General features: G+C 51.0%; 2 protein-coding genes across 2 annotated transcripts in view; one reads left to right on the top strand and one right to left on the bottom strand.

Annotated features, from left to right (window-relative positions):
* ATP5MF (ATP synthase membrane subunit f) overlaps positions 1–27,804 on the bottom strand; it is a 616,357-nt gene that overhangs the window by 422,910 nt on the left and 165,643 nt on the right. The gene's annotated exons all lie outside the window — the stretch shown is intronic.
* The window catches only part of LOC125928572 (myosin-16), a 62,409-nt gene that overhangs the window by 1,170 nt on the left and 33,435 nt on the right, over positions 1–27,804 (top strand). Inside the window, exons 2-20 of the mRNA XM_049639319.1 lie at positions 1,789–1,932; positions 3,431–3,587; positions 4,209–4,236; positions 4,556–4,676; positions 5,467–5,559; positions 6,577–6,640; positions 7,218–7,316; positions 8,955–9,058; positions 9,880–10,018; positions 10,386–10,654; positions 12,320–12,490; positions 13,928–14,107; positions 16,013–16,139; positions 16,916–16,974; positions 18,114–18,201; positions 19,241–19,358; positions 20,563–20,683; positions 24,297–24,433; positions 25,774–25,855. Coding sequence (XP_049495276.1) covers positions 1,789–1,932; positions 3,431–3,587; positions 4,209–4,236; positions 4,556–4,676; positions 5,467–5,559; positions 6,577–6,640; positions 7,218–7,316; positions 8,955–9,058; positions 9,880–10,018; positions 10,386–10,654; positions 12,320–12,490; positions 13,928–14,107; positions 16,013–16,139; positions 16,916–16,974; positions 18,114–18,201; positions 19,241–19,358; positions 20,563–20,683; positions 24,297–24,433; positions 25,774–25,855 — 2,301 coding nt within the window. The remainder of the gene's footprint in view (positions 1–1,788; positions 1,933–3,430; positions 3,588–4,208; positions 4,237–4,555; positions 4,677–5,466; positions 5,560–6,576; positions 6,641–7,217; positions 7,317–8,954; positions 9,059–9,879; positions 10,019–10,385; positions 10,655–12,319; positions 12,491–13,927; positions 14,108–16,012; positions 16,140–16,915; positions 16,975–18,113; positions 18,202–19,240; positions 19,359–20,562; positions 20,684–24,296; positions 24,434–25,773; positions 25,856–27,804) is intronic.

Raw genomic sequence — 27,804 nt, 5'->3', positions numbered from 1 at the left:
CAAAGACAGCAAATGATGAACTCAGATTCAAGCCTAGCTGTATCTGGCTCGAACACCCGTATGCCCCCACATCACCACATCACCTCTCCATGGTGGGCTATGCAGCAGGAGCGTGAGGCGGTCTTTGGTCACGGTCAGGAATACATGAGACCAGAGACCTTGTGTGATCACAACTTGTGGCATCTGAGCCTCGTGCTTTGTTTTGCTTCCAGGGGAGTGCAGGAGGGAGATGAGGCCATCGCTGGGTTCAAGCGAGTTGGAACATGAAAGTCCAGCTCACTTCTCCAGAGAACCTACTTTTCAGCAGGGCAGAGCATTGCAGTGTTATAAGGAGAGTGTGGAGCCCCGGAGGCCCCGGTCTAGATACACGTTAAGGACAGCACGTAACTTCTGTGTGAATCCGCAGGTTTGGGAAAGACTGACTCACCTGGCTTCTCAGATCAAGGCAAAGGCCTCTGTCCTGTGCTGGAGCTGAGAGAGAAGTGTCTGCCTGAGGGCGAGGCCCAGAGATCTGGGAACTCCGGGGAAATGGACTCTGAATAGAACCCAGCTTGATTTACTAGGGGGCGTGGTGACCATTAGTGGGTAGATTTTCCAGAACTGTCAAGGTTTCAAATTATCTGCCTATTGGACTCATAAATTATTAAAAGTCCCAGAAAGCCCAGTATGTGTTCAAGCCTCCCACGTCAGGCTGTAGGCAGCTCAAAGATGTTTGTTTTCTGGATCACATGTCTTGAGCTTCGGTCCCAGAGGCTGGAACTTAAGAGCTGCTGCTAGTTTTCATTTACAGATTAAGAAATTGGGGCGCGGAGGGGGGACGGGATTTGCCTGCCATGCACAGGCGCTCCAGACTCCCAACCCTGTGCTATCCTCAACCTGACACATGTACTGCTCAGCACTCATTGTTGTCTTTTTTTTTTTTTTTTTTTTTGTCTTGTCTTGTTTGCTTGCTTGCTTTCAATTTTATCTTTCAAAGTGGCTTGGTGGATTGGTAGGAGCAGGGAAATGTCTTTTTCTTTTCTTTTTCTTTTTTTTTAATGAAAAAGTTCACTCTTATGTGGATCCTGAGAAACTTAACAGAAACCCATGGAGGAGGGGAAGGAAAAAAAAAAAAAAGAGGTTAGAGTGGGAGAGAGCCAAAGCATAAGAGACTCTTAAAAACTGAGAACAAACTGAGGGTTGATGGGGGGGGGGAGGGAACAAACTGAGGGTGGGTGATGGGTATTGAGGAGGGCACCTTTTGGGATGAGCACTGGGTGTTGTATGGAAACCAATTTGACAATAAATTTCATATATTGGAAAAAAAAAAAAGTTCACTGCTGTTTAGAAACCACCACCAATTCTCAAGGCAGAGATCCAAGAATCACATCTCCGCAAAGTGTCCCTGGGATCAAAGAGCAAGTTCTGATCAGCTACCAGAATGGACTTGGTGGGAAGAGAAGCAGAGCCCAGAGGTGCTCTGAATTTAGGAATGGGACTTGATAGCTCATAAGGTATTTTAGACGCTTCCCACTTATGTTAATATAATTCTCACAGCAACCAGCTGAAGAAGCTTCTGTCATCCCTATTTCATAGGGGAGGCAGTTAGGGCTCATATGGCCTTGGAGGTCCCTCCTCAGCCCAGGCTGTACAGTGATGGCTGGACCAGGAGTTGGGCGCAATGGTCACCTGACTCTAGCTCCTTCCAGGATACCAGAGAGTATGGGGTACGTTGTGCCAGAAGCCCATATGGCTGTTGACAGTACTATTTCCTAATTCCTGCTGCGTCTTGACACTCCCCTCACCCAGACTGTCACTGTGAAGAAGGATGATGTCCAGCAGATGAACCCGCCCAAATTCTACCAAGCCAACGACATGGCGGACATGACTTTCTTGAATGAGGCCAGCGTCCTGAACAACCTGCGCCAACGCTACACCAACATGAGGATCTATGTGAGTGTCTGGGGCTGGGGTTGGGGATGAGGGGTGACTGCGGATCTTCTGCCCCTCTCCTGATGGGAAGGGCACAGCTGCTCCTCTACCTTCCCAGCAACCAACACACAGTATGGCTCAGACAAGGGCACAGGGACCATGCTTTTGACACGTTAGAACTTCCACTCCAAGCCTTCAATGTCTCCGTGACGGTGCCATCTCATGGGCAGCTTAAATACCTTTTGCTGAGGTTGTTATCCAGAAGTCTTCCTCCCCACCACACCCCTGCAAACTCTCCAATCAAAACATCATTTTCCCCCCTGATGACTTCACACAGCCTTGTTAGATGTCACCCTTGGTCCGTCCGTCCGTCTATCCATCCACCTGCTGTCTGCCTTACCCCCACCCTGAGACAGGGCTGGCGGGAAAGAGTGACTCAGCACCAGGAGTTCCAGGGTAACACGCTGTGTGTCATACTCTGAACTCCTTAAGTGGGTTCTCTCTATCTCATCTTTGTTTCTCTTTCTCGGGATCACTTTCTATGTAATAAGATATCTTTTAAAACTCATTATGTATATCACAGCTATGCTAAGAAGAAGCTATGCTAAGAAGCAGGGTGGGTGTTTATTCCCATCTAGGCCGAAGTGGAAGATTTCAGTTCAACTGAAAAGAGGCACGGGGGCGGTGGGCAGGAGTATCAGGTTGATGTGAGTGTCCAGCAAGGAGAAGGATAGTTTGGGACTCATGGATGGGGACCCACAGATTTGGCCTCACTTATTCTGCCCTCACTTATTCTCCCCTCAGACAATTTCTTCTACTACCTCATTGGTTTTTCTGATTTTTTTTTTCTTTTCAATGGGTTGATTTCCTTATAAAATTGCCTTATAATGAAAAGAGAAGCTGGCATCTCTTCTTAAGAGTAGATCAAACCCTGCTGTCCGCCAGGAGGGGTCGTGTCCACACAGGGAGCACTTCACAGCTGTTAAAACACCACAGAGGTCTCTCTGTGAACACTCGCGCAAAATCTCCCAGATGTATTAAATGGAAAAAGCAAGATATAGAACAGTATTATAGAGAGCTATCTTTTGTTTTAAAAACAAGAAGGGGGCAATAAGAATGTATCCCTGGGTTTGTATGTATATGCAACAGAAACCACAGAAGGCAGGTATTAGAAATTAACACCATGTTTACCTGTGTGTGGGAGGAGGAGGGGAGCAATGTGTGTTGGTGGGGGTGGGGGGCGGGCTTTCTGCTGCCTATTTGTCCATACGAATTACTATGTTATCTATCCAAATAATTAAACCAAAATAAAATGAGACACATATATATGAAAGAGAGAGATGGCTTTGCTTACTGAATAGACGCTCAGACATAGATTTTGCATCCAGAGGGGACACCATTGTATCCCTCTAGGCTGGCAGTGACCTCCAGCCAGGCTGCTCCAGGGCAGGCTAGGGCCTGGAAGGAAGAGGGCACCAGGAGGAAAGGCCAGCTAACTGTCTCCCTTCCCTCCCACCAGACCTACTCAGGCTTGTTCTGTGTGACAGTCAACCCCTACAAGTGGCTGCCCATCTACGGGGCCCGCGTGGCCAACATGTACAAAGGCAAAAAGCGCACAGAGATGCCACCCCACCTCTTCTCCATCTCTGACAATGCCTACCATGACATGCTCATGAGTGAGTGGGCTGGGGGCTGCCGGGGCTCTTGGGGTGGGCAACAAAAGTTCTTTTGCCACTGGCTCCCAATGCATGAGAACCATGGGCTACCCAATCCCAACCTGGACCCCATGCCACCTGCTGAAGTTCTTTGCTAAAGTGTTGAGCAGCAGCACGTGATGCTAACACCGGGTACCAGGGCTCAGTGAGGGTGCTTGCCAAGTACCGGCCCTACCTCACACCCCATCTCATTTAAGCTTCACAAAACACACAGATGCCAGGTTAAGCGACTTGCCCAGAGTTCAAGCCAACACTTAACCATTCCCTGTAGGACTCTGGCATGTGGCACAGCGGCTGGTGAAGCAATTTCTGTTATGTTGCTAATGACTTGGTAGCTATCTATACGGGATGGGGCTGGTGGAAAGAGTGACTGGTAAATTCTTGGCCCTTCTACAAACATGCATGCTAGAGAAGGGGACTCCACAGGATCTGGGGGCTTTGGCCTCTGCTGGTCACTGCAGCCCACCTCCAAGCTGGGTGGGATGCAGGGAGATGCAGACTGTTTGGCCAGGGCGATGTCAAATGTCTAGTTCCTAAGTGATTCCTAATTACATCTTCCTGTTGCCGTTTTCTTCCCTGCAGATCGTGAAAATCAGTCTATGCTAATCACGTAAGTGTCCCTTCTGTCTCTCGGTCTATATACATATAATTAGGTCTGTGTCTTACACATGTAATTAAGCCTTCTTAGAATTAATTGGTGGGACTTGGTATGGAAATCTGCAGGCTGTGAATGGGCTTAGCAGGACCTTAAGGCTGCACTTGTGAAACTGAGGTTGGGGGGCGGGGGGTCTGTGTCCCCACCCCCCCACCTGTGTGTCCCGGCTGAGGGATGAATCATGGCAACACTCAGCCTGCACCGCTTATTGCTTTGCTTCTCTGCAGCCAAGCCCCTCCTTGCACTTCACTCTGCTCCTATTATCCATTTGCAGGGGAGAATCCGGTGCTGGCAAGACTGAGAACACGAAGAAGGTCATCCAGTACTTTGCCAATGTCGGAGGAACTGGCAAACAGTCCTCGGGTGGAAAGGTAGGGCTGATGGGCAGACTCAGAGTCTGTCACCCCAGCCCACCCTGTCTTCAGGCACACACAGGGGGGCACACACGGGGGGCACACACAGGGGAGCACACACAGGGGGGCACAAACGGAAAGCACACACAGGAGGGCACACATAGGAGGCACACACAGGAGGACACACACAGGGGGACACACACAGGAGAGCACACATGCAGAGCCCATGTGACCCTCATAGGTGTCCTGGGGTTTGGGCCATTTTACAGAGGAGGAGGCATCTTGGAGAGAAGGGTAGGAAGGACCACATTGGGAGGAGGAGGCCACAGACCTGGGCCTCCCCCTACAGGATGTATTCTGCTGCCCCCCCCCCTCATGTCTGTCCCCAGAGGGGTAGGTGGCAGAGCCATTTATGCCTGGCAGAGGAGGATGGGGGACATCAGCTCCTCATCAGCTGCTTCCACAGGCCCCCGTGGCCCCGGGGCCCAAGGAACAATAGCCGGGCCAGGGGCAGCTACAAAAGCCGACAAAGGAAAGGCTCATGAGGAAGACCAGGGATGCCCAGGGAAGGGTTTTCAGGCTCACTCTGGAGTCTCTCCAGCACCAGCTAAGAATCAGGGCCTGTCATCTGACAGGTGTCCGTCCGGTGTCAGGGCCATAGGGGGATGGTCATCAGGGGGTGGCCCTCTTCACAGGTTCCTTCCTGCCCTGATTTCCAGGCCTCCCCAAGGCCATTCCCCTCCTGGTTCCCAGCTCACAAGCCATAGTCATTTGAAAGCCCTGAATCCCCAGGCAGCACCCAACTTTGTGTGTGTGTCTCTCTCTGGGCCAGGGGTCCTTGGAGGATCAAATCATCCAGGCAAACCCTGTACTGGAGGCTTTTGGGAACGCCAAGACCATCAGAAACAACAACTCTTCTCGCTTTGTAAGTGTGAACAACGACAACAGTGGCCCCTGGGGGTGGTGGGACAGGTGCCATCACCCTATTCCAGGTAAGCAAATTAGGGCTGATTTAAACATGCAAATGGAATGAGGCAAGTCACAGCATCTCCTTCCCAGAGAGTTTTAAGGCCTTATCTGTCAAGGTCTACATCACACATAGCCCACATCAGTATTGAAATCAAAGAGCTTGAATGCAGAGACTTGGTAACAGGGTGATGAGGGGCTGCGAAGTCAGACGGGGGAGCCAGAGATTCACAGCGGCTGGAAGCTGTGGACAGCTCTCCCCATCCCCCCAGCTGCAGACAACTCTGCCCATCCCCCTGCCGGAGGGATGCAGGAAAGGTGCAGTCCATCCGAAAGGCCCTGGTGGATTCTGGAACCAGCTCAGCTCTCTTGTGGGACCTCTACCGGGGCACTATGTGAGGGGCTTCCTTCCTGGTTCCCAGTCTCCTGCTGGGGGGCCCCTCATTACCAGGATGCTGGTGGGGAGCCTAGGTAAACAGGGCTGGGTAGGGAGGAAGTGGGGGCAGGTGAGGAATAGAGGTGAGCAGATGGGCCAGGAGCAGCAGAGGCGGAGACACAGAGAAGCCTCTTTCCAGGAGAATTTATTGGTGGTTCTGCCAAAGGGCAGGGAGAGGAATGTGGTGTCTCAATAAAGAGACTCAGTAGCGTGCCCCCCACGCCTGCTGGTCAAATTCTCACCACGCCTGCCTCTAAGCTGACTTTCCAGTGATCCCAGCCCCTCCTGCTGGTGCTCCTCTCCCCACAAATACCCTGTGGGGTTACCCCACAGACCTTAAATTTAGCTCCAAGCCCCATCTAACTCCTCTGCACGGGAAATCCGCGGCTCCACGTACAGCCATGTCTGGCCCAGTTACATTCCAAACAGCGCCCTTGGAACTCAGGGGGGCTGCCAGTGGGGGACTGTGGCCAAACCCGGCCCACGTGTTGGTCTAGCACCACACGCGTCCTCCCTCACGGCCCTTTCCTCCATGCTCAGGGCAAGTTCATCCGAATCCACTTCGGAACTACAGGCAAACTGGCTGGAGCGGACATCGAGAGCTGTGAGTCAGGCCCCTTTGGAGGGTTCTTCGGGCGGGACCAGCGACATAGCATGTGGGGCCCGGGGTAAAATGAAAATGAGAGGCTCCTTTTTTAAAAAAAAAAGTATTTAAGAATTTGGGGTGCCTGGGTGGCTCAGTCGATTAAGCGTCAGACTTCGGCTCGGGTCATGATCTCACGGTTTATGAGTTCAAGCCCCGCATCGAGCCCACTTTGGATCCTCTGTCCCCCTCTATCTCTCCCCCCCCCCCCAACTAGTTCTCTCTCTCTCACAATAAATAAACTTAAAAAAAAAAAGTTTTTAAGAATTTCAAAACAGCAACAGAGGAACATGAAACCGGGGCAGGGCCCTTCTGAAGGCAGCCTGCTGTCTCATGCCCAGGGGGCTGGCCCTTCTCCCCCCGGGGGTCCCCTCCGTGGGCAGTGAGGCCCCCAGAGGCTGTGTCTGGGGTGGAGAAAATGGCCCCTGAGCTGGCTATCGCATGGGACTGCACGGAGAGAGGAGCCCTTCTGCAATGGCACCCTGCACCCCAGACAGCATGGGTCTGTGTTCATTTTCTTGTATTTACTCCTCTCCAGATCTCTTAGAGAAATCTCGGGTCATCTCCCAGCAAGCAGCTGAGAGGGGCTACCACATCTTCTACCAGATTCTCTCTAACAAGAAGCCTGAACTTATTGGTAAAGATCCTTATGTCTGTCCACCTGCCCCTTAACTTGCTTTTCCTCTTGTTTCAGTAACAAAAAGACTCCCGAACGCAGAGGGTCCGGTGCCGTCCCCTGTGGTTTTGCATGAATTTCTTACAGTTGTGTGTGCATAGGCTACAGGGAACTTGCCTGAGGTTCTCCTCATGTCTCCTCTTCACAACAGCCTCGTGAGACTTAGCACCGCTGTTGGCCCATACCACAGACGGGGCTTTGGAATGCCTGCAACTCAGGGCTGACACATAGACCTGAGATATGGGGCTTGCACCTGCTGCCTCTGGGCCCAGAGCTAGACAGGAGCAGAGAGGTCAGCCCAGGACCGTTGCACGTGCAATAACAAGAGGTTCCCCTCTAGGTGGACAGAGCCCACAGAGTGCATAGTCTGATGAGCAGAGTATACTCACTCACTCACCTAGATGCTCTTGTGCAGGCACCAACATGCTCAACTGTTCATGGCAGACCTGCTCAGGGTATAAAGTCAGGGGAGAGATGAAGACTCACTCTTCCACACACACACACCTTCTAACCCCACCAAAGACTAGGGACCTCTCCCCACTCACAAGTGGGCTTTATTTGTGTTGGACACACTGTCCCTTTTAATTGACGGATGGCATTTTGAAATTGGAAGACTTCACATAAAACAAAACAAAACAAAACAAATCACCACCCTTGGATTTGAGGCCACTGGCTTGTTGATAAAGTCACAAGCGTGGGTAGTGCGCTCCATGAGGGGCAAGTCTTTCACTGACAACACTAGGGTCTCTGAACCAATGAGTGGAATTTGATAGTAATCCCTGCTATAAGTAAAACAAGACAAAATAAAAAAACATCACTGACTTCTTGTTTCTCTGAAGTTATAGAAGATCCAGCAGCCATGGCCCTGCCCTCCCACACGGCTCCAATCAAGGCAGTCGGATGGTGGTGGCCCCTTCAGATGGGGCTCAAGCTCTCCTGGTTGCCACACTCCCCACCAAGCCCCACTGCATCCCTGACCCTCGAGCAGGGTGACCGCCCACATTTATCTTCCTTCTTGGGCTCTAGTTTTTCTCAACAGTAGAGATGAAGGAAAATGAAAGTATTTCTTGCACCAACGTCTCCTCCAAAAGCAGAAAAACAAAGATAGATCAAGAGGGGCACACATTTGAGGAAAAATCCAAGTGCGTATCTTTCTTTGTAAAAGCACAGTCTTCACGCTTCTTACGTGCGAGTGATTGTTATTGCCCGCTGCAATCATTGTGTTACCTTCTGCCTTAGAATGTAAATGGCTTTTTCTAGGGGAGAGGAAGGGGAAAATAAATAGGAATTCATTTATTCCCCAAATATCTACAGGGCACCCAGGAGGTGCCAGTTACTGGGCCAAGTGATGGAGGACACAACCAAGTTCCCGAGACCCTCTTGCTGTCCTAAAACTCCTCATGTGCCCTTTTCAAATCTCTCCATGACTCTGGGTGATCCCCGAGGGTAGGGATAATACCTTATTCAGCTCTGTAGCCCCATGATGCCCCCTGCATCATGCCGGGCACATGAGAGGCATTTAGGGGATATGGCTTACAAAGGAAAGAGAAGAAAACCGCAGGTCACCAAGCTGCTAATCTGCTTTCCTGCTCTTGGCAGAGACTTTGCTGCTGGTCCCCAACCCTAAGGAGTACCACTGGGTGAGCCAGGGCGTCACAGTGGTGGAGAACATGGACGACGGGGAAGAGCTGCAGATCACAGACGTGAGTGGGTGGGCGTGGCCGGCGCACCACAGGGACAGCCAAGACAGAAACTGTGGGGCCCTGCATGCGCTGCCACCGGAATTGGGGTGGGGCCACCCAGAGCAGCCAGGCAGCGGCCCAGATTCTCCCCCCGGGGGTCTCCCGGGCTGCAGCTGGCTCTTCTCTCCGGCCCGTCACAGCAAGCAGAATTGAACTAGGATTCCACGGAATCTAAGGGGCCATCTGCTTCACGTCCTGGCTAGAAGTGACCCTCCAGTCTCTTAAGTTCCCATCTCTCTCTCTCTCTCTCTCTCTCTCTCTCTCTCTCTCTCTCCTCTTCTCACTCTGAGCACCTATAACTTCTGTTAGGGTATTTGTGTCCACTCTCCTCTTTGACGGTAGAATTGATTCGTGATGCATCTTGGCCTTTCCCTCTCCCAGGACCTAGCATGAAGCCTGAACAGTAATAATGATGGTAATAATAATGCCACCTCCAATGTGTTATTGTGTATCTAATTCTCACTGTGTGTGAAGTAATGGCCTAAACATTTACACATCATTTCAGTTTATCCTTATGACCACCTACTATCCCCATTTTGCAGATGAGAAAACAGAGGCCGGGGAGGTTAGATAAACACAAATGACTATAGTGCAGAGCATTTGGTCTGGGCCCCTGGGGGGAAAACAGACCTGTCTCTGGCCAGGGTGTGTCTGACCTCCAGAGCCCACACCGTATTGCAGTGGCCCATCAGGGCCAGCCCACAACTGCAGTGCCGTGGCCTCTGTTCTGTGGAACGAGAAGCCAGGAGTTTCTTGCCTTTCTCTTCCCTGTGGACTTGCAGGTTGCCTTTGACGTGCTGGGCTTCAGTGCCGACGAAAAGATTGGCATTTATAAGCTGACCGGGGGCATCATGCATTTTGGCAACATGAAGTTCAAGCAGAAGCCCAGAGAGGAGCAGGCTGAAGTGGACACCACAGAGGGTAGGTGTTTGGCTGTTCAGGGAGGAGGCAGCACCAGTGGCGGGGGCTCACAGATCTCGGAGGCTTTGTGAACATTTCAGAGACATGCTATAAACCAAGAATGTTCCTTGGATGTCCAGACATCAATAATAATCAGAGAGACAGGACAGAGAGTCAGAGCCATAGTTTCGGTTTCTTTACTCTGCTTTGCCACTTGACCTTGAGCAAGTGTGGAAACCATCTCAGACCTCTGTTTTCTCATTGGCAACATGGGGTCTCTGCCACCCTGCCCTCATCCCCTTCCCTAAACAGGATAGATGGCACCGGGCTTCTCCGGGGCAGGGCATCATCTTTCTTTCACTCGCCTGCTTTTTCTGTCCCTACTCAGTGGCTGACAAAGTTGCCCATCTCATGGGTCTCAATTCCGGGGAGCTCCAGAAGGGCATCACCAGGCCCCGGGTCAAAGTAGGCAATGAGTTTGTGCAGAAGGGCCAGAATATGGAACAGTGCCACAACTCCATCGGGGCTCTGGGCAAGGCCGTCTATGACAAGATGTTCAAGTGGCTGGTGGTCAGGATCAACAAGACCTTGGACACCAAGATGCAGAGGCAATTCTTCATCGGCGTGCTGGACATCGCCGGCTTCGAGATCTTTGAGGTGTGCCTGCCCTGGCATTCTGTTTCTGCTTTGGGGTGGCCATTTTTCTTCCAGAAGCTACTTCTCACCGTGGTTCTCTGGTTTCTCATCTCGGACCTGGGGCGGGCCAATCTCAGTTATTTGCTCTTTCTTTCTTTCTTTCTTTCGAGGCGGAGGGAGGGAGAGAGCGAGTGAGCAAGCTGATGTACCAGCACAACACTGGTGACCTCTCACCTTTTTCCTACACAAGAGAGACTCGGGTCTCATCCCAGGCTAGTGCAGTGGGTCAGGAATATTTTATCTTTGTAACTGAAGGCCACGTGATTAGGAGTTGGTCGATCTGGTTCTGGACTCAGGTTGGCCATCAACTAGCTATGTGGTCTTAGGAAAGTAGCTATCCCTCTCTGAGCCTCAGTTTTCTCAAGTCTAAAATGAACCAACGGGGAGAGATGATCTATAAAGTCCATTTCACTCCACTATCCTATTATTTTAAGAATTTCTACTGGCCACAGATGGATTTAAAAAAAAAAAAAAAGCTTACCCCAATTTCTTTCAGGCTCTAAAAGGCTAATTTGGCTGCCGTTTCCAAGAGAGTTATTTAATTTCATAGGTAGAAGGAGGCTTAGAGTTTCTGGACTGTGCTCCCTGGTATCCTGGGGAGCCCCTGAGAGCCAGCAGGGGAGGGACGAGAGGAAGGGAGGATGACGTGTGCCAACAGCAAAGTGTGTGCTATAGACAAACAGGGTTCGAATCCCATCTTGGGCCACTTCCAAGCCGTGTGCCTCTGTTTCTCCACGTATTAATGGGGACACTAATCATTCTTGCCTCGTCAGGTTTTGAGCAGAGGCATCTCAGTGCAGGGTCTAGCACGTGTGTGTGCTCTGTGACTACAGTGGCACCTCTGCTTTAGCCTGGGGTTTCATCAAGAGAAAGCACTTTCTGGTTTTTTGTTAAAGGCTTGTAAACCCCTCAAGCCCTTTCATCCTACAGATGAGGATTAAAAAAACTACACAGAGAGAGAGAACTGTCCAAAGGCACACAGCAGGGCAGAATCCATAAAGCCTCTCAAATGATTTCTATCCTGGAAAAAAAAAAATGATTCTTTCCGCAATGATTTTCTTTTTCTTTCTTTTTTAAGTTTATTTATTTTGAGAGAGAGAGAGAGAGAGAGAGAGAGCGAGCCCAAGCAGGGGAGGGACAGAGAGAGGGAGAGAGAATCTCAAACAGGCTCCGCACTGTCAGTGCACAGCCTGATGTGGGGCTCAAACTCATGAACTGTGAGATCATGACCTGAGCTCAGATCAAGAGTCGGACGCTTAACCAACTGTGCCACCCAGGCGCCCCTCCATAATGATTTTCATTAACTACAGGAGACGGCATCCGAGGTTTGGGCGCCCCCTGTCCTCCCCTTCCCTCCTACTTCCCTCTGCCCCCCTCTGCCCCCACCCTCCTCTGCAGGTGCTAAGCTGCTCTGTGCCTTTGCAGGGGATGGTCACCGAGAAGGGCTTCTTGCAGGGCTGATGCAGCACTGTCCCAGGGTCGGCGTTCAGGCATCTGGGCAGCGCCTGACGCTAGTTGGCCCTCGGCAAATTTGAGCTCTGCTTGTCACTTGTCCCTCGGTCCCGGCCCCCGGGAGGCTCTGTCTGGGTCCCGGCTGACACCCTGCTCTCTGCCCTCCCTCCTCAGTTCAACAGCTTCGAGCAGCTGTGCATCAACTTCACCAACGAGAAGCTGCAACAGTTCTTCAACCACCACATGTTCGTGCTGGAGCAGGAGGAGTACAAGAGGGAGGGCATCGAGTGGGTCTTCATCGACTTTGGCCTTGACCTGCAGGCCTGCATTGACCTCCTGGAAAAGGTAACTCGCTGCTCACAGGAGGGGCTTCAAGAGAGAGGCCAGGACCCTGATCAGGGCTTGCCCCTCAGAAGGGGACTTCACGGGGACCCGCAGGGAAGTGGCACCAGCAACACCACTAATGACCTTGGTTGGTCTGACCTCTAGCTTCCTCTCTGCAAAATGGGTACAACAGTGATTGCAATGGTCACCATTAGTTGGGCTGTTGTATGCCTCAACTCATTGGATCATCACAAGCTACCATATATATGGCAGGGTGTGTGTGTGTGTGTGTGTGTGTGTGTGTGTGTGTGTGACACAATACAACCATTTCACAGATGGGAACATTAAGGCACAGAGAAAGGAAGAAACTTGTCCAAGATTATACACCCTGTGAATGGCACAGTCAGGTTCTAACCCAGACAACCTAATCACCACCCCTGTAGTCACACCATCAGGAATGTTCTAGCAAATGGCCTAGTTCAAGAATATATACTGTTCAAGCAAATGCAGAAAAGGGACAGGAAAAGGACATTGACAGGACAGATGACAAAATGTGAACAGTCTGTTCATAGTATTGTATCAATTTTAATTTTCTGGTTTTCATTGTCGTTACCAAGCTTGCATTAACATTTGGAGAAGCTGAATGAAGGACGTGTAGGAATATTCTGCACACTTTTGCAAGTTTAAAATTATTAAAAAGTAAAAAATCAAGAAATAGGAGAAAGAATATATGTTGTCTCTGAGACACAGCCTAGGGGTGAGAAAGCAGGCTGGGGTCCCCGATGTGAGCCCAGCCTCAACCTCCCAGGAAAAGAGTCTCCCCAAACAGGCTGCACACACAATCCACCTGTCCTCTAACACCGACAAATACCCCCCTGTCCGGCTGTCACAGAGCCTGAAATGTCCCTCATGTTTGAGCTTTGGGGTTAAGCACTGCCCTCTTCCAGAAATTTTTAGAAATCCAGACCCTCCATAGATATTAAGTCACTGACAGTTTTATGAGCTCCCATGTGAGCTCTCCTCTTCTGTGAGAAGAACCATATGTGGTTCTTGGTAGCCAGAAACGTCACGGAGGGCAGGAGCGGATAACAGAGAATTAAATGCAGAGAGGACAGGTGTCACTGATTTCACCATTTCCCTGAGGGCCAAGGCTGCCTGGCACCACTGTTTGGGAGGGATTAGCATTTGGGGAGCTAAGTAGCCCTTTCAGACTTCCATCTCCCCTTCTGTTAGACTCAATGAATTCTAGTCTCTTTCAAGTGTAAATGGCCTTGGCATTCGAAGACCAGACCTTGGAGCAACTTCACCGTTCCTGGGGGTCTATGCCCAGAGTTCTGCTTCCTGGCTGGCCACGCGGGTGTCTGGGGCACCCCTCCCACCACCCCCAGGCCAACACCTGAGTGGCCCTGTTGGGGTCCTATGGCCTCCTCTAACAACATCCACCGCTCTTCCTTCTAGCCCATGGGCATCTTCTCCATCTTGGAGGAACAGTGTGTCTTCCCCAAGGCCACCGACGCCACCTTCAAGGCGGCCCTGTATGACAACCACCTGGGAAAGTCCAGCAACTTCCTCAAGCCCAAGGGGGGCAAAGGCAAGGGGCCCGAGGCCCACTTCGAGCTCATCCACTATGCAGGCACCGTGAGTACCCTGTTGGCGCCTCCTGGGGCCATCTATCTTCTTGCTGCAGGCAGCTCTGGCTATTGTAGGTCCTTCCTGCCGTGACCTTGCTGAGGCTTCCTGCCTCCAGCTGGTGCAGCGGCCATAGAACAGGGTGATCAGGGGCACCTGGGTGGCGCAGTCGGTTAAGCGTCCGACTTCAGCCAGGTCACGATCTCACGGTCCGTGAGTTCGAGCCCCGCGTCGGGCTCTGGGCTGATGGCTCGGAGCCTGGAGCCTGTTTCCGATTCTGTGTCTCCCTCTCTCTCTGTCCCTCCCCCGTTCATGCTCTGTCTCTCTCTGTCCCAAAAATAAAAATAAAATAAACGTTGAAAAAAAAAATTAAAAAAAAAAAAAAGAACAGGGTGATCAGCTCAGTGAAATGACCCCTGACTCATACTTCCTCATCACTTCTCCCTCTGAGAAATCCAAAGCAATCCAGCCAAGGATGCCTGCCAGGGAGCCACCAGCAGTTCACCTGCCAGGGCCACACCATTGTTTGCGGCCCTTGGTTTGACAGCTGCACTTAGATCTTGGACAGAATTTACAACACGTGCAAAAAAGGGAAAAAAGTCCACGAGCCTATCAATTATCCCCCAATGGATTAACTTATCCTTCTGATGGCTCATGGCCACCAAAGCAACAAAACGACATCTCTGGAGTGGCTTTTTCACTCATGACAAACTTAGTCCTTGGGGAAGAGGGAATTAGCTTCTTATTTGAATAACTGATAGGGGAGACCACGTTTGTTCAGCCAGCTCTTGAGAATGTGTTTTATTTCCCTGCGATTTGCGGTATTGCTGTAAACGCCCGTGCTCCCTGTTACCACTGGAGTTTGTTGAGCTTCTGTGGGTTTAACTGCAGGGAAACAGCAGCCTTAGCACAGAGCTGTCAGGAAAGCTGCTCTTGGATCGGGCATCGGGGCCAGGATTTTATGACCTCATCAACCATAACAATGCCAATTACTTGCAAAATGAATTATGCCAACAAGTAGAGTAAACAGCAGCTTTGGAGGCCGACTGCTGTGCTCCGCCTCACCTCCCACGATGAAATGAGAGGGCTCTGTATTGATAGCAATGGAATATTCAAAGTCTAATGGGACCTATGCACCTCCAAGAAGGCTCTAAAGTAAGGCCCGCAGGTGATGAATGTCTTTATGCTCTACAGGGGAAGGAAAGCCCAAAGGTTTCTGCTTCTTATCTGTTTTCCTCGGTTCCCTACGTTCAGTGGAAGAATTTGAAATGTGCCTTCCTCTTTGCCTCCCCAGCTAGGGCCACGTAGCAAAACAGGAAATAGAAATTAATGGATGTCCAATTAACTAAACACATGGATCCCAGGTGTGGCTGGATGGAGCCCCCCCTTCCACCAGGCAATGGCCAAGGGATGTGTGCCCTTGAGCAAGGGGAGACCAGACACCCTTGTAGGGAGCTCTTCATGTAGCTCAGGATTTCCCTGGTCGAGGCCAGTCAGAGCAAGGGCTGAGCCTGGAAGAAGATCAACCCACCTGGGTGGAAAAAGAGCCAGGAGGTCAGGGAGGCTCAGAGTAGCCAGCCAAACCAGACTTGCAAGAGGAGGTCACACCCCGACACAAAGTAGCTGGGGAGTCCTGTTTTGTGGGGAAAGCTTGGAGACAGGGTGACCTAAACAGGCAAACTGCAAATGCCCAAGAAAGCAGATAGTGGGGCCTCCACCTCTTACTGTGGTTCAGGGACATCCCAGAACTCCAGGAAAGTCATCAGGTCAAGAGCTGAAGCCCCAGGAGATGGGGTTGGAGGTTGATCTTGGGAACCCAGAGCAGGCAGAACCTGTAGGTAGAGGTTCTGGCTGTGGGACCCAAAAGGTGGATGCTAGACCTGGAAGGTAACCACTGGCGCTTGTCCCCTCCAGGTGGGTTACAACATCACAGGATGGCTGGAGAAGAACAAAGACCCCCTGAATGAAACAGTGGTGGGCTTGTTCCAGAAATCATCCTTGGTGCTACTGGCCCTTCTCTTCAAAGAAGAGGAGGCTCCAGGTATGAATGACCCCTTGTGGTGTCCAGTCCCCCTGTGCTGATGCCCTTTAGTGGCCAAAATGGAAACAAGGAAACAAAACTCACCTTATTCAACTCCTGCGAAGTGGATGAATGGGTGACAAGTTACTTGAGGGAGGCCATGGATGACAGTGCAGTGGAGAGGTGCGCATGCATCCTGCGAGCTTCCGTCAACTGTACTGCCCGCTGGGCCCGTGTCACCTCTGGGTGGAGCAATACTGCTTTGGAAGAGTGGATGGCCAAATGCGTGTGCTTATGTTCTGCTCCCCGCTCTCCTCTGTCTGAGGCTCAGGCCAAGCCCAGCCTTGCCTCCTACCCAATCGAGGTCGTGTGGCCCACAGGGAACGGCCTGGATGGGAGCTGCCCAAGGTGGCTGCCACTCAGTGGGGCAAGAGCTGCAAATTTCCTTGAATTCATTGACATTTTCACCACCAACGTGCAATGCCTCCAGATGGTCTGCAGGCTCTTCTTCCCGCCCAGGCAATGGGAACAGTTTGTCCCTATGTGTAGCCCTAAGTCACAAAGGGCTACACCCTCTCCAGAGAGCATAGCACTCCTTTTGACCATTAGACCATGGTCATCCCACTCAACCCTTCCCTGGTAGATGTCCTTTTCCTGGTGTGAGGGCCCCCACCTCACCTAGTCCTAAGAAAAGCCTTTTTAAGCCAGAGAATGTGTCTCTTCGACATGGAGCACTGAATGGGGCTGCCTGTCTCCATGCTGCGTTTTGACATGAAACGTGTGTTTTTCTTCCTCAGCTGGAACCAAGAAGCAGAAGAGGGGGTCTTCCTTCATGACAGTCTCCAACTTCTACAGGGTGAGTAGGGGCTGCCCCAGAGGCCACTGTGCATCCAGTGAACCCTCCTTTCCATTGAACACTCCCTTCTAATGGTGTGGTGGTCTGGCTGCCACCTCCCAGCCCAGGACAGGACGAGTTCATTTCTACGCCTACGGTGGCCTCTTCCATGTAAGGAGTCTGTTTCCTTCCAAAGGGGTCACGGAACCACAGGACCTCAGAGCAGAAAAGACCCTTAGAGATGGTTCAGTCCAACCACATCATTTCGGACTGAAACCCAGGGAGTGGCATCATTGGAGATATCAGTGCCTAAGATCTTGAGCCCCAGAGTTGGCTGGCAGATCCTCTGGGCCGGTCACAACTTCCACAGATTTGGGGCATTACTGGGGATATGTTCCAAAGTGTAGAAAGGCAGCCAATAGGGAGATGTGACCCGAAGAAAGATTTCAATATTTGCCAAGGATCTAGCCGCCTGGAAGTGGAGTGGGCTACCTCATTGGAGGAATCCAAGCAGAGGAGGAGGGAACCTCCATAGGGAGGTTAACAACGGGGGGGGGGGGGCTTCGTCCTCACAGGCACTATGGTCTATGGTTCCTTCTAGTATCGAGACTCTATGATGAGCCAGCGCTGAATCAAGAAGGGCCCTGCTTATTGAAAACCACGTCACCTTGGGCAAGTCCCTCTGAGATGACAGACGGCCACTGCCCAATATGCCATCCATGATGGTAGCCACTAGCCACACATGGCTAGTGAGTGCTTGAAAAGAGGCTGGTGCAGCAGAAGAACTCAATTTGAATTTACATTTTAACTTAATTAATTGCACTCTAGGGGCACCTGGGTGGCTCAGTCGGTTAAGCATCTGACCTTAGCTCAGGTCATGATCTCACAGTTTGTGGGCTCCAGCCCCGTGTCTGGCTCTGTGCTGACAGCTTGGGGCCTGGAGCCTTGCTTTGGGTTCTGTGTCTCCCTCTCTCTCTGCCCCTCCCCTGCTCACGCTCTGTCTGTCTCTCTCTCAAAAGTAAATAAACATTAAAAATTTTTTAAAAAGACGTGAATTAGTTGAAATCTAAATGAAGACCTGTCCTGAGCATCGGTATCCTGCAACACCAACACTGAGCTTATTAATTCAGTCTTTCTTCTCCTTTTTCCTCCACCCCCAGGAGCAGTTGAATAAGCTGATGGCCACCCTCCACAGCACAGCTCCCCATTTTGTCCGCTGCATTGTCCCCAACGAGTTCAAGCAATCAGGTACATCATGGGGACATGTCTCCCTGCTGGAGGTCCTCAGGCTCTGTGAAGTTAGTGTTTGCTTAAACTACATACCCTTTCTTGTTTTTAACATAGTGAACACGTAGAGAGCAGTTTAGTATTTTTGAAACCTTAAGTATTGTTTCTCTTCTTTGCCAACCTCTCCTCCCACCAATTTTTCAAACTTGGGACAGTTTTGACCCAATGAAACAATAACCGTTAATAAAAATAGCTAATGTTTGTTGCACACAAACTGTGAGCCAGGTATAAATGAAATCCGCTTGGGGCGCCTGGGTGGCTCAGTCGGTTAAGCGTCCGACTTCGGCTCAGGTCACGATCTCACGGTCCATAGGTTCGAGCCCCGCGTCGGGCTCTGGGCTGATGATGGCCCAGAGCCTGGAGCCTGCTTCCGATTCTGTGTCTCCCTCTCTCTCTGACCCTCCCCCGTTCATGCTCTGCCTCTCTCTGTCTCAAAAATAAATAAACGTTAAAAAAAATATATTAAAAAAAAATATATATATTAAATGAAATCCGCTTTTTTAAAAATTTGTAATGTTTCTTTATTTTTGAGAGAGAGAGAGAGTGAGAGAGAGACAGAGGATTCCAAGCAGACTCTGCACTGTCAATGCAGAGCCCAATGTGGGGCTTGAACTCACTAACCGTGAGATCATGACCTGAGGCGAAGTCAGACACTTAACTGACTGAGCCACCCAGGCGCCCTGAATTAAGTTCACTTTTAATCACGAGGGATGACTAGGGCACAAAATGGGGCACTGAAAGGATCCCCCAAAATGGATCCCCCAAAATCATATTCTAGCTGTTTTGTAAAGCGAAAATCATGTTCTGGCTGGGTAAGAACCAGCTAGAAGTCATACTCAGGAGGGCCTTTGGTCTTGGCTGAATTATGGGGCCCTGCATGCAATGACGGGAGGAGACTGGGGTTGACAACACAGATGTTCAGTTAGCTTTCTGCAGTGACAAGGAGTGGCCTGTGCCACCCTAGAACACTGACTACATCCTGCACCCTCCCTCTTGGCAGGCGTGGTGGACGCCCACCTGATCATGCACCAGCTGGCTTGCAATGGAGTCCTGGAAGGCATCCGTATTTGCAGGAAGGGCTTCCCAAACAGGATGCAGTACCCAGAGTTCAAACAGAGGTGAGTGATGTCTTCCTGATAGCCTGAGTACAGTTCTCAGTTTCCAGGGATGGACTGATTGATAAATATAGTCCTGTTGTAGCAGATGCTACGGGTACGATGACGGATACCAGCTCACTGTTACTACCTGAGTACACCTTGGCCTGACTTTCAACTGCCAGAACCTGCATTTCTGTGCCTGAGGGCTTTCTCTGGCTCTTGAACCAGCTTTGTTACTTGGCAGGCTGAAAGTCTCAGGAATTAATGCCTTCCCCAGGAGCGGCCCATAACCAATGACTTACAGACAACTGGCATATCAGTATTTCAATTCCCTTACTCTTCTGGTGGGCTAACTATGAGTGAGGCTCCCAGATAAATGTCTAACAACAGGCTCTCCAGGTTACATTTTTAAAAAATAATAAAAATTAAGAAATTAAAAAGCCCTGATTTATAGTGTTTTTAGATTTCCATGGTGTAAACACTCCCATGGCTGATTTCAAGCCAAGCGATGTGACACCAGTGAATGTGGGGTTGGGGAGAGATTCACCCAATTGGCTCTTGCCGGCCGGTAGGAGTTGGTCTCAGCACACCACTGTTCCCAGTACCCCCTAGCAACATTAATCCCCAGCTGCCCATTCTGATAACTGACCTGATAACATGCCTCTTATTGACTGCCCTGTCCCCCTCCCCAACTCTGCCATCCCCCAAGTAAACTATTTGCATTTGGATACCTTGTCCCAGGGTCTGCTTCTGGGGGAACCCAAAGTAACACCTCCACCTTAGGGATTATTTCCCTTCTACCCACTCCCTACATGCTAGAACATAGGACCATAGGTTGATGGACAAGTCATTAGAGGTCATCCTGTCCTAGCCCTCTGAAGGCTGTAAACAGGGAAGGACTTGTCTAAATCACAAAGGGGGCTGCTTGCAGGCCAGAAAAAGAAGTGCTTCTCCTATGTCTGGAAGAAAAGATCAGGAAGGAAAATTTTTAGTGTTTTCATTTCTAGGAGCACCAGCCCTTTGAACTCCTGACCCACACAGACATTCACTCCCCAATGTCTCCTGCCAGTCCCACCCCAGTGCCTGCCGAGGGCATCTGCAGAACAGGTCTAACCATGATTCCAAGGCCATCACAAAGACCAATGGATGTGTCAACTGCATGGATGTACTTCCTGAACTGCCAGCTTGGGCGTGATGGTGGCTGTCATCATCTCTCTCCCAACAGGTACCAAGTGCTGAACCCCAATGTGATTCCTCAGGGGTTTGTAGACAACAAGAAGGCCTCAGAGCTGCTGCTCGGGTCCATTGACCTGGATGTGAATGAATACAAAATTGGGCATACCAAGGTAGGGGCTTCTGGTGATACTCCCTCCCTCCACCACTCAGCCTCGTCCCAAGAAGGTGGGCTTCAGGGTGTGAGTTCCAGCTTGGCTGCTGACCAGTTGCCTGCCTTAGGCAAGCCCCACGGCTGCTGAGAGCCTCAGTTTCCTCCTCTGCAAAAGTAGGGCTGATACAGCTGATCTCATGGGATTCGGGGGTGATTAGTGATAACGTGGGTGAGAACCCAGCTTGGACAGGTACATAATAAATGGTAGGTTATTTCCTAGGACTGTATGAGCCCCCATCAGAATCAAGGTCCTGGATTTTACTGGGGCATGGAGGTATGTGTGTGGGGGTGAGGTCTGAGAGCAAAGCACCATAATCCCAGCCCACCCACACCGAAAGCTCCAGCCCTGAGCTGGCAGGTGAGTTGGGGGTGACTCAGAGAGGCTGCCTGATCTTGACTCACAGGGCCTGGGCTGCCGTGTGTCTGTCCCACTTCCTGGCCCTGCAGAGTCTTGTCGGGACTGTAAGGGCCAGCCAGGCTAATGGTGCAAGGTGTCCATCTATAGCTGCCCAACCAGACTGCACCCAACATGACAAGCAGGGCGACCCAGGAGGGGTACTAGCTTTACATTCAGGAGCATCAGGCTCAAAGCCTAGTTTTGTGTAGCCCAGGACAGATCAATTACCTCTCCAAGTCTCATGGATGGCACAGGCAACATGGCTTCCCTACAGGCTTGGTAGAGGATGTGGACACTTTGCAAATGCTCATAGAGCACCTCCGTGTGCCAAGCATGGTTCAAGGCTCTAGGAATACACCAGTGAACAGAACAGGAAGAGTCCCTAAGCCCCTAGAGCTTGCTTCGTGGTAGTGAGCATTAGCAGAATTGTAACGCTGCTCTGGAATCCTCCAGAACTGCGAGCTCTGGCCTCCTTCACAATTGAGACATGCTGTGTATAGCTAAATTGACTTATAGGAACACTGCAGGTTTTCTCATAGAGTCGCTGAATACTTGAGTGGGAGAGAACCTCAGAGACCGGTTCCTTTCCCCACCCCCACCTTTGAAGGAGCGGAACCTTGAGGAAGCCTGGAGAGGGTCGTGGAGGTGATGTGCCCAATTCCACAGTACTAGGCAGAATGGAGCAGGCCCCAGGCCGCACGACACTGGGTCACGGGAAAGGGGATGGGGCTGCTGTTGCCAACATTTGATGCAGTTACTGGCTGGGCGAATGGACTGCATTTTGCTGTTGTTCAATGTTGCATTAGGCACCTCAGGTCCAGGTAGAGTCCTGGGGATCCTGGGGATAGCTTTCCAAGCTTCACCCAAGTTTCCAAGATTCAACCGTGTTGGTTGGTACATGACATTCAGTCATTGTCCCTGCCATATCATGCTTGGCACGAGGACCAGGCAGGCTCTGGTGGCAGAGGCAGAACAGAGAACAGGATGATTTTGCCTGTAAACTGTGTCCCCACACCCAGCCACATGCTCACCTCACTGCTCCTAAAAGGACACAACTCAATGACAATTCATTTTGAAATATCAAGAAACATTTTATGAAATCAAGCCCAATGTCTCTACCCCATCATGGCTAGCTAGCTCTTTGGGTTTTTGTGGGGGAGGAAGGCAGGTGGAGGGAGCATTCTTTTCCATTCTTTTCCTGTTGGTATCCATAGCATCCGCATAAAGGATTTAATCAAGAGCTCTGCTCCTGGCCTCAAGGTGTGGAGTTACAGAGTCTTAGAGCTGGGAGGACTCAGGGTCCTGCACTCCCATTGAACAGGAGGGGAGTTAGAGGCCTCCCAAGAGGGAGTGGCTTGGCTAAGGTCACATAGCACATCCAAGGAGGCTGAGGCCAGGTACAGGTCTCCTGGCTCCTTCTATCCCTCTAGAAGTTTCTATCATGTCCTATTGGAAGCCTATAAAAAGATGTTACATTATGAAACATAACTGATAATAAAGTCACCACCCATGGGCCCACTTAAAAATCCAGAATCTCTTCTCATCTCTTTCTTCCCCTTCCTCCCCACCCCCAGGAGTAACCCCTTGCTCCGAATGCTAACCATCCCCCTGCCTTTTAAAAAATAGTTTTGTCACATATGCACATGAAAGTACCACACTCGACATAATCTTCTGTAGCATGCTTCTAACACTCATTCATGTTTCCAAGATTCATCCTTGTTGGTCAGTACAGGACATTCACTCATTGTCACCACAGTATCATGCTGCCTCAGACAGCCACATAACAATTATCCTTTCTCCTGCCCTTGGAAATTGATTTTTTTTCCCCCTGCAGTTATCAACAAATGCTGCTTTGAGTATCTTTGCACATGATCCCGTGTAGAGGTTTTTCCAGAACGAAATTCTCAACCTTGGCTATACATTAGAATCACTTTGGGGAGGGATAAAAATACCAATGCCTGAGCCTCACTCCAGAAATTGTTTGAAATCACTGTGTGCAGGCATCGGTATCTTTCCAACCCTCCAGGTAGGAGAGGTAGGAGAGATGTGCAGCTGGGGTTGAGATGTACTAATACGGCAGAGGACAGTTGACTGTTTCAGGGTATGCAAACAACTAACTTGATGAGGGAATGCCAACCCTTTTTCCAAAACTGTTGTGCCAACCTACCCTCCCCTGATCCACAACCGTGCCAACACCTGTGCTCTGGAAAAGTCTTAAAAGTCACAGTGGAGGGAGGAGTGAATGTTACCTTGCAACCTTAATCTGTATTTGCTGGAAATCTGGTGTTTCCTGATCTAACACACTGCAAAGTTGGGTATTTCCTGATCTTTCTAACCCACTGCAAAGCTTTCTCACACACACCAGAGCTGGGTGCCTGAAACTGTGCAGCACTGGTAAAGCTCTGTATCCTTTCTACAAAGTCAACCTCTCCCCTGCCCAATACCACCCCCTCTTCCCACTCCCAGATCCTGGGAGACCGTGACTGTCTAAAGGCCGTTTGCATAGCAGTAAAGGAGGCCCCTTGCCACCGTCGTGCTGGGCAGTCACCACAGCAGTGAGGATTATGACGATCTAACACATTTTTTAAAAATGTTTATTTATTTTGAGAGAGAGGGAGTGTGAGCAGGGCAGGGGCAGAGAGAGAGGGAGAGAGAGACTCCTAAACAGGCTCCGAGCTGTCAGCGCAGAGCCCAATGTGGGGCTCGATCCCATGAACCCGTGAGATCGAGAGTCAGATGCTCGAGCTGCCAGGTGCCCCAACCTATCATATTTTACTTACCACTTCACAGTTTACGTGAGACTTTCCCACCCAGTTATCTCTATTTACTCCTTATAGCAGCCCTGTCAGGGAGGGAACAACATCCCCATTTCACAGATGGGGAACTGAGGCCCTGAGATGTGAGGAGACACGTCCAAGGTGACCCAGCCGGCGAGTGCAAGGCCAGAGCTGGAACCCATAGGAGGCTGAGAGGAAACAGACACAGAGGCTGGCAGTGGCCCCGCTATTGGGGACGTCCAGGCCAGGGCCAGCTGTTCCCAAGGGGCCTCAAACACCAGCACCAGACTGGGTCTCTTAACTTTCAAGGCCCTTTCTGAACCTCTGGGCCTTCCCTCACAAGTGGCCGCCATCGGCGACAGCCGGGCCACGTGCAGAGGAGTGTGCCTTTCCCACAGGTATTCTTCCGAGCGGGCATCCTGGCTAAGCTTGAGGACATGCGGGATGAGCGTCTGGCCAAGATCATGACAATGCTGCAGTGTCGCCTGCGGGGCTTCCTCATGAGGATCGAGTTCAAGAAGATGCTGGAGCGAAGGTAGCACTCACAAACACGGGTGGGGCGGGGCCACTGAAGCCACGCGCATCCACGCAGAATGACCGGGGACCCGGCCACACACCCAGCGGTCAGCTCCAGTAGCGACTCGGGGCCGTGAGATGAGGGGAGGGCGCCGACATCTCCACTGGCCCAGAGAACCCTGTTCGGGGTCTGTATTCGCTTCCTGTGGCTGCTGGAACAGAGCAGCACAACCTGGGTGTCTTAAAACAATGGCAATTCTCATAGCGCTGGAGGCCAGGAGTCTGAAGTCAAGGAATATTGCAGGCTACACTCCCCCCGAACGCTCTAAAGGAGGATCCTTTCTTGCTTCTTGTAGTCTTGGTGGCCTCAGGCGTTCCTTGGCTTATGGCCACATCAGTCCAGTTTCTGCCTGTTTTCACAAGACCTTCTCTCTGTCTGTGTCTCCACATGGCCTTCCTTCTTCTTATATGGACACCTGCCATCTCGGGTCAGGGGTCCACCTTTCTCCAGTATGACCTCATCTTAACCTAAGTAATGACACCTGCAAAGACCCTATTTCCAAATAAAGTCACATTCACAGGCACTGGGGGTTAAGACTTCAGCAGATCTTTTGGGAGGGGACACAATTCAACCCATAAGAGGGACCACCTAATACAGACCCTTCTCTTAAAGCCTACAAGTCACTTTCCCAGACTTCACCTTATTGGTCCATGTGATGACACTGTCAGAGGGAGGTGGCAGGGCCGGCACCCCTGCTTCGCAGATGTGGAAACTGAGGTCAGAAGGGTGAAGGAACTGGCCCAGGTCCAGGCAGAAAGAGTCAAGACTGGAATCCAGAAGTCCTCACTCCAAATCCTTGCCCTCTGAATTGTGTTTTCCAGCCATCTTTCTAAAATGATCATCAGAAAATAACTCAGGCTACCCTGGCTGACCTGTGGTTGACTCTGGTTCCTTGTGGGCATAGTATTAGTAATAAAACAGTAATGAGCAAATAACAATAATGAGGTCCTGATATCCACTGCCCCCCGACCCCCTCCCTGGGACCGTGACTGAAGGCAGCGACACAAGTTAGGGCTGAGTGTAGGACAGCAGGGCCTTGGCACGCAGGAGGTCCTCGGTAAATGACAGTCCAGTGAAGCTGGAGGGGACAAGGGGGGCGGGTTCCAGAGACCGCAGAACGGATAGGACTCAGAGAGTAATGGGTGATTTCCCGTGAGGGAGAGGAAGGAAGGAAATGTAAGAAGAAATGAGTGGTCTGTCTCAGCCTTGTGCTGTCTGGGTGGAACCGTTCCATCAGGGAGGCCAGGCCCTGACACCTGCACTTTCATCCAGGGAACCCCGGCTTCCTTTTTTTGCAGAATCGGCCTGAAAGTCATCCAGCGGAACACACGCAAGTTCCTGGAGCTGCGTTTCTGGGGCTGGTGGAAGCTATATAACAAGGTAGGGCTGAGGGGCCAGGCTAGCTGGGCTGCAGCTACCAGTGCGTTGTGTGTGTCGAGGGGGGGGGGCAGTCCTGGGGGGGGGGGGCCCTTTGGGGGGGGGGGGGGCAGGGGGGGGGGGGGGGAGCGGGGGGGGGGGGGGGCCTTTGGGGGGGGGGAGGCTACAGGATGCAGCAGGGACAGTCCACAAATGAGGGTGCCTGGGAGACAAATGAGGAATCCAGTCCCCTTCCGGTCAAGGGCTAATTCCTCCCTGAGAAAAACCACAGAGGACCTTCCCGTCTCATGTCATCCCTCCAAATAACACCCCCTTAGGATGGAAAGCCCCTCAGTACAAAAAGGGGGCTTGGTCATCAGCCCCTCCCCCTGCACATGTTGAGGCATCTTCAGCTCCTTCGGTGAGGTCCTCAGCTTCAGAGCTGGAGCGAGCTCAGGAAATCGTGGGATCCGGCCTATTTCCCAGGTCCTTCTGAGACAGCTGAGAGGGCAGTGAGTCAGCCCTTAACCAACGCAGCAGGCAGGGAGCCTTCCTCCTGGTGCAGGTGGAATCATACTGGGTGATGGGGTCCCCACCTCGGGCCTCCATTCAAAGGGAACGTGCTGCTGGGCACCAGCAGAGGCCGGATGCAGGGCTGCATTCAGGAGTCAGAGGATGGTGGTGTCTCAAGGGACAGCCATGCGGAGGGTGGATCAGGCTCTAGGTCATCTCTGGTGGCCCTGAGGCCCCCACGGCTCGTGTGGAAGCTTCCTTCCCCTCCCCATGGGAAAGCGCTTTCTAACACTCAGTGCTGACCACAGATTCAAAGCAGGGATCGTAAGTTCTGCCTCCCCAAAGGCTCTCCCACACAGGCCAGCCCCCTCGAGGGCCTGAGATCCCAGAGCAGTCCAGATGAGCATTTCTCAAAGTTCGGTCGTTACCAGTCCTTCCCCCACCTGTTCCATGACTGAGCTTTCCTGATGCCAGCTACTTTTTTATTTTGAAATTTTTATTTTACTTTTTATTTGTATATATTTTAAGTTTGTTTATTTATTTTGAGAGAGACAGACAGAGTTCATTCCGGGGGGGGGGGGGGCAGAGAGAGAGGGAGACAGAGAATCCCAAGCAGGTTCCAGACTGCCAGGGCAGAGTCCCATGTGAGTCTTAGACCCATGAACTGTGAGATCATGACCCGAGCCGAGATCAGGAGTCAGACACTTAACCGACTGAGCCATCCAGGCACCCCTAAAAATAAATTTAAAAAATAAGAAATTTAGGGGTGCCTGGGTGGTTCAGTTGGTTAAGTGTCCGACTCTTGATCTCAGCTCAGGTCATGATCTCACAGTTATAGATCAAGCCTCACATGGGGCTCTGTGCTGACAGTGTGGAGCCTGCTTGGGATTCTCTCTCTCTCTCTCTCTCTCTCTCTCTCTCTCCCCCTCTCTCTCTCTCTCTCTCTCTCTCCCCTTCCCCCGCTTGTGCTCAAGCTCACTCTCTCTCTCAAAATATATAAACATGAGACAATTTTAAATTTAAAAAAGCTACTTTTAAAGTAACTGTGTAACAATGAAAATCAAAGCATTTCTATGCAAGGCTTAAATCCATCTCACTTGCCCCCTCGGTATTTGTGTTGCCCTCTGGGAAGCCCCAGACCAACAGCCTTTAAGATTCCTCCCAAGCAGGACACCAGTGGTCAGAGAAGATGAGGAGACAAAGCCTGGAAACTTCTCTGTTCTTTACTAGAAAACAACACTTCACTAATTGAACATGGCAGAGCAAGGTCCTGTTCCAATGAGTAAAAAAAGTAAAATAAAATAAAAATCCTTTACTCTTAGTTTTTAACTACGCTCTAGTCTTATCTAAGCCAGATAGGATGAGTCAGGGGGAAAAAAACCCAACACGTTCCAGTAGGCTTTCACTGAATAAAAATGTCACGTAGTTGTGCGTTTATGTGAACTTGCCTCTGCAGTATC

This window comes from Panthera uncia, chromosome E3 (genome assembly GCF_023721935.1).
Source record: "Panthera uncia isolate 11264 chromosome E3, Puncia_PCG_1.0, whole genome shotgun sequence".
Lineage (NCBI taxonomy): Eukaryota > Metazoa > Chordata > Mammalia > Carnivora > Felidae > Panthera > Panthera uncia.
Note: the sequence above shows the minus strand (reverse complement) of the source record. Positions and strands in the feature narration are given on the sequence as shown.